The following is a 6,000-nucleotide window of genomic DNA, read 5'->3' on the forward strand; positions in this document are numbered from 1 at the left end:
CATACATACACTCTACAGGTCCAGAGGAGAATCAAAAATGATCAATTAAGGTAAAAGGGGTGGAGCCACCTTAACTCAAAGTTGTATAAAACGGGAAAGCCAAGAGCTGGTGTGTATTGTGGTGTTTGTGTTAAAGATTGTTAGGATGGGGTTCCTGAAAGTTGTCTTAGTGGTTGTGATTGTTGCATTTGATCTGCCTGATGTCTTGGGAAGTTTGAGGAACGGTCATAGTCCAAGAAGCATGGGGCCAAAATCAGATCCAGCTACCAGAAGTCCTGCCCTTTCTCCTCTAGGGCTCTGGAACCCTTTGCAAGTGGCTTCTCAGTTTCAGAGTCCTCTGGGTCCCGACTCCAAAAGCCTTGCACAGGATCCTTTTGGTCTTCAGGAGAAGCTGCTGTTGCAGGGTCCAGTGAAGCCTTTGGATTGGAGGTATCCCATCGTTCCAGAGGTGCAGAGTGAGGTGGCGGTGGACTTCCAGTTGAGGCAACCCGTGACTCCCAACAGCGTAGCGGTTCAATGTGGAGAGAACCGGGTTCTCGTAGAGGCCCAGCAGGACTTCTTCAGCAATGGTCAGTTGATCCAGCCAACTGGTCTGTCTTTAGGTGGATGTCCTGTTGTTGGTCAGGATCCTGGGGCAAGAGTGCTCATCTTTGAGTATGAATTACAGGACTGCAACAGTGTGCTGATGGTAAGAATTTATCTTAATGGTTATTTGTTGTGGTGGAGGACCTTTCAAGGAATGTCAGTTCACTTGGTTTTACAATGCCAGTTAAGACCAAGTTATATCTATTTGAATAGGTCAATGTTCAAGCTATTTTCATTTAAATAACCCTTCACACCAACATCTGATGTAAACCGTCCTATAAATCGTATGAAAGGAGCTTAAACAATAACTCTTGTACCTTTTAATTGTGTTTCCAAAATGTGCATTCTTCCCAAACATTGACTTTCTCTGGCAACACTGGAGCTTTTGAAGGTGGCTGTGGGCATGTGAAGAGTATACTAATTAGTGTTTTCTCTTTGGGATTTCCACCATATTGCACGTTCTCTTAGAAATGAGTGCACAGTGTTGGTGTATGTAAAGTCTGTGGGATGACCCTCTTGGTAACCACAATCTTTTTACAGATGAATGAGAATGAGCTTGTCTACACCTTCTCTCTTACCTACACCCCTGAGGCGCTTGCAGGTACTCCGATTACCCGGACCGATGGTGCAATTGTTGGTGTTCAATGCCATTATCAAAGGTAGGAGGTCTCTGTGACTTTCTGCACTTTCTCATTCAACTGGGAGACCATTTAATGGGTACTTTCATGAACCGCAGGCTCCAAAATGTAAGCAGTGATGCCTTGAGGCCAACATGGATTCCTTATGCCTCAACAGAGGCTGGTGAAGAAGTCTTGGTGTTCTCCCTGAAGATCATGATGGGTTGGTACAGATTTTCTTTAAATAAACCGTTACCTTTGCTTGCTATTGTGGCTCTGCCTAATTATTTGTTCGTTTATTTTTTTGTAGATGATTGGTCCTATCAGAGGCCTTCATACTCGTATTTCCTGGGTGGTGTTATTAACATTGAGGCATCTGTGAAGCAGTATAATCATGTGCCTCTGCGTGTGTTCGTGGACCGCTGTGTGGCCACTCAAGTACCTGATGTGAACTCTCTTCCGAGATATTCCTTCATTGAGAATCATGGGTAAGTGTATGGATCTTGATGTGGTAGGACTCTTAAGTTACCTTTTGTAAACACTATCACAGTCATGGGTAAGATCTAGTTGCTTGATGCTCTACAGTTGACATTCAGTTGGTTTCGTCGTCAGGTGCTTTGTGGATGCCAAAACTACAGCTTCCAGCTCCCGCTTCATGCCTCGGTCGCGAGCTGACAAGATCCAGTTCCAGCTGGAGGCGTTCATGTTCCAGGAGGGCAACAGTCCTTCTGTATGTACTATGAATGAGTTAACTTGACTTCTCCTCCCATCTGCTTTGGTTTTGTGACCTGTCTGTCATCTCTTGCAGATCTACATAACATGTATTCTGAAGGCAACTATTGCTTCTGCACCCAGTGATGCTCAGCGCAAATCCTGTTCCTATGCCAACGGGTAATTGATTATTATTTTTGTTTTAAGATGACTTTTCTCATGTTGAAGGCTCTATGTGTTTGTGTTGCAGATGGTTTGCTGCTGATGGAAATGACCAAGTTTGTGGTTGCTGTGACTCAACATGTGGTCCTGATGGTGAATTTGCTGCTTCTCCCTATGGAGGTTGGTAGCGTTTGCTCTTTCTAAGGTTGCTTTTGATTCAAGTGGTCTAACTGGGCTTTCTTCTCTTTAGGAATTGAGTGGGAAGGCAAGGCTTCACTTGGTCCTGTAATGGTTCAAGGGCAAAAGAGTTCTCAATAAAACTGACAAATCAATCCTTGATTGTATCTGACTTGTCATTTTGCTGCATGTCTGGTTTAACTGCTTTTGACTTTGAAAAACTGCCTCATTCTGCCAATGTGGTGAAACCAAATCTGTTTGGCAGGAGATATGAGTTGTCAGCGCATTTAATGAATCATCTCACTGAATACCGAACTGATTTTCGCACAGGGTTTTTTGTTGCAAATGTCATGCATGTAGCTATGGTACAGGACGCATGGGATATTTTAATCACAAAATATAAACTGTAGTCCGGTAATGTTAAATCTTACGACAAGTAACTCCCGAGCAATAGTCCGCCGATTTGAGCAGGAATATGCTGCGCTCATCTAGACCTGCTATGCAACACAATAGGAATACGACCAGTTTAGATGGCAGCCGCATTTCTCAGTGCCCAGCAGCCAATGGGGCATCTAGTCTTTATATGATCTCTATGGTAGTGTTGGCCGGTTCGTGAACGAATCGTTCTTTTGAACTGGTACTTTTTAGTGAACTGGACTGAATTGTTCTGAACAGTTCATGTCTTGCGTCAGTGCTTAATCCACAAGTTATTAAAGTTACTCACTTTCAGACATGCCTGACAGTCCCTCCAAATTGAAAAACCAATATCCAAGAGTATATTTTACTCCAGTAACCCCAACAGTTCACTGAACTGAGAAATGTTGGTGCCACTGCTGAGAGAAGTGATGAGCACGAGTAGCTGGTACTGCGCATTCGTGTACTAACGAACACAGAGGTACAGCGGTTCTTGGATCACCAGAACTGAGACTGAGCTTGTGTGTCATCTTCATGCCAGTTATTCAGCCAAAGTGTAGGCCAAAGTATTTCAAAGAAAATTGTTTTAATACTACACACTGTACAAAGGTTTAATTTGCATTTTTTTCAAACGACCCGACCGACCGCAACCCGAATATCATTAAAAATATTTAGAAGGCCCAAATAGAAGGCCCAAGCCCTTCATCAGGCATAAACAAGTGGGGAGACACCTCCATATATACAGCCATGCATGGTCACATGATCACATATATCCAATCAAGTGAATGGGCAATTACATCACAAAAGAGAAAAAACAGATAAGAACATGAAAAGGGCATATACCAACATTAATAATACGCAACATGTATAATACAAAAAATGTTGTTAGAAATATATTAGATAGCTAAAAAGTGGGGGCCTGCAGTGCTTAAAGCACAGCCTAAGTAGTATTTTGGAAAAGTATCCGTATAAAAGACATCATACATACACAGCATTCACTCTACCACTGAGCTACTGTACATCCCTTTGTGGTGAGAAGTGTGTTCTGTTATTTACCAACATGTGACTTTAAAGGGACAATGTGTACTTTTTTATGTCTTTTATTATTTAAAATCAATATTTTTATTCATAAATATGTCATCCATGGTGTACAAATACCTCTGCCAATTATGTGCCTTATCCTCGTAAACGAAGAATTTATTATCTTTATATACATGGGACGGGTAGGTCCACGGAGGCTTGCATGTAGTTCCGCCATCTTGAAAAACTATGATAGCAGAGAGGGGGAAAAAAAGTACTAGACCAACGCCTTTCCACAACGTGTTTTCGTTCAGAGCCAGCGTGACATGACTGAAGCAGCAGAAGAGGAGGAGCAGAGCGGTGAGAGGCGCTTCACGGCTCAGGCAAGTTTAAATGGCTGCATTGAAAATCCATTATAGGTGATTAACGTCAACACTGGAAGGCATACATATGCGGTTCAGAGTTTTAAGAAACAAGCACTTAAAAGAGTTTGACATATAAGACCAACATTGCTTGGACATGCTTATATTTTTTTATATTATATGCAATTTCTTTATGCAATATATGTGAGATATGCCTTTGACTTAAAAGTCCAACATTTCTTGGAGATCCTAGGGATCAAAGACCGGAAATACTGTAGGTCATGTAAGTGGAACATTATTCAACTTTCTTCAATATTATATCAAGTACAAAGACGGCAAGTGTGGCTATTTGGACAGAGACAGATGCATAAAAAAATGTGCAGACTGGTGCTTCCCCAAGATACATACACTCTACAGGTCCAGAGGAGAATCAAAAATGATCAATTAAGGTAAAAGGGGTGGAGCCACCTTAACTCAAAGTTGTATAAAACGGGAAAGCCAAGAGCTGGTGTGTATTGTGGTGTTTGTGTTAAAGATTGTTAGGATGGGGTTCCTGAAAGTTGTCTTAGTGGTTGTGATTGTTGCATTTGATCTGCCTGATGTCTTGGGAAGTTTGAGGAACGGTCATAGTCCAAGAAGCATGGGGCCAAAATCAGATCCAGCTACCAGAAGTCCTGCCCTTTCTCCTCTAGGGCTCTGGAACCCTTTGCAAGTGGCTTCTCAGTTTCAGAGTCCTCTGGGTCCCGACTCCAAAAGCCTTGCACAGGATCCTTTTGGCCTTCAGGAGAAGCTGCTGTTGCAGGGTCCAGTGAAGCCTTTGGATTGGAGGTATCCCATCGTTCCTGAGGTGCAGAGCGAGGTGGCGGTGGACTTCCAGTTGAGGCAACCCGTGACTCCCAACAGCGTAGCGGTTCAATGTGGAGAGAACCGGGTTCTCGTAGAGGTCCAGCAGGAGTTCTTCAGCAATGGTCAGTTGATCCAGCCAACTGGCCTGTCTTTAGGTGGATGTCCTGTTGTTGGTCAGGATCCTGGGGCAAGAGTGCTCATCTTTGAGTATGAATTACAGGACTGCAACAGTGTGCTGATGGTAAGATAATTTATCAATCTTAATGAGTTATATGTTGTGGTAGAGAACTTTTCAAGGAATGTCAGGTATCTTGGTTTTACAATGCCAGTTAAGACCAAGTTATATCTATTTTAATGGGTCAATTTTCAAGGTATTTTCATTTAAATAACCCTTCAAACCAACATCTGATGTAAACTGTCGAATAAATCGTATGAAAGGAGCTTAAACAATAACTATTGTACATTGTAATTGTGTTTCCAAAATGTGCATGCTTCCCAAACATTGACTTTCTCTGGCAACACTAGAGCTTTTGAAGGTGGCTGTGGGCATGTGAAGAGTATACTAATTAATATTTTCTCTTTGGGAATTCCACCATATTGCACCTTCTCTTAGAAATGAGTGCACAGTGTTGGTGTATGTAAAGTCTGTGGGATGACCCTCTTGGTAACCACAATCTTTTTACAGATGAATGAGGATGAGCTTGTCTACACCTTCTCTTACCTACACCCCTGAGGCGCTTGCAGGTACTCCGATTACCCGGACCGATGGTGCAACTGTTGGTGTTCAATGCCATTATCAAAGGTAGGAGGTCTCTGTCACTTTCTGCACTTTCTCATTCAACTGGGAGATCATTTAATGGGTACTTTCATGAACCGCAGGCTCCAAAATGTAAGCAGTGATGCCTTGAGGCCAACATGGATTCCTTATGCCTCAACAGAGGCTGGTGAAGAAGTCTTGGTGTTCTCCCTGAAGATCATGATGGGTTGGTACAGATTTTCTTTAAATAAAACGTAACCTTTGCTTGCTATTGTGGCTTTGCCTAATTTTTTGTTTGTTCTTTATTTTTGTAGATGATTGGTCCTATCAGAGGCCTTCATACTCCTAT

At 42.5% G+C, this 6,000-nt stretch overlaps 1 protein-coding gene across 1 annotated transcript; it reads left to right on the top strand.

Moving 5' to 3' along the window:
* Positions 1-99: 99 nt before the first annotated feature.
* Positions 100-2,393, top strand: LOC148977255 (zona pellucida sperm-binding protein 3-like). The gene is made up of 8 exons (XM_089116689.1): positions 100-688; positions 1,126-1,244; positions 1,322-1,425; positions 1,513-1,690; positions 1,815-1,932; positions 2,011-2,093; positions 2,164-2,255; positions 2,326-2,393. The coding sequence occupies exons 1-8, from the start codon at positions 146-148 to the stop codon at positions 2,391-2,393; spliced, it is 1,305 nt and encodes a 434-aa protein (XP_088972815.1). The 5' UTR covers positions 100-145.
* Positions 2,394-6,000: the final 3,607 nt, after the last annotated feature.

The sequence above is a fragment of the Pimephales promelas genome, chromosome 11, assembly GCF_988280905.1.
Source record: "Pimephales promelas chromosome 11, fPimPro1.hap1.1, whole genome shotgun sequence".
NCBI lineage: Eukaryota > Metazoa > Chordata > Actinopteri > Cypriniformes > Leuciscidae > Pimephales > Pimephales promelas.

Coding starts and splice junctions, on each gene's coding strand:
- LOC148977255 (XM_089116689.1), top strand. CDS start 146: ATGGGGTTCCTGAAAGTTGTCTTAGTGGTTGTGATTGTTGCATTTGAT. Junction 689..1,125: donor ACTGCAACAGTGTGCTGATG/GTAAGAATTTAT, acceptor ATCTTTTTACAG/ATGAATGAGAATGAGCTTGT. Junction 1,245..1,321: donor GTTCAATGCCATTATCAAAG/GTAGGAGGTCTC, acceptor CATGAACCGCAG/GCTCCAAAATGTAAGCAGTG.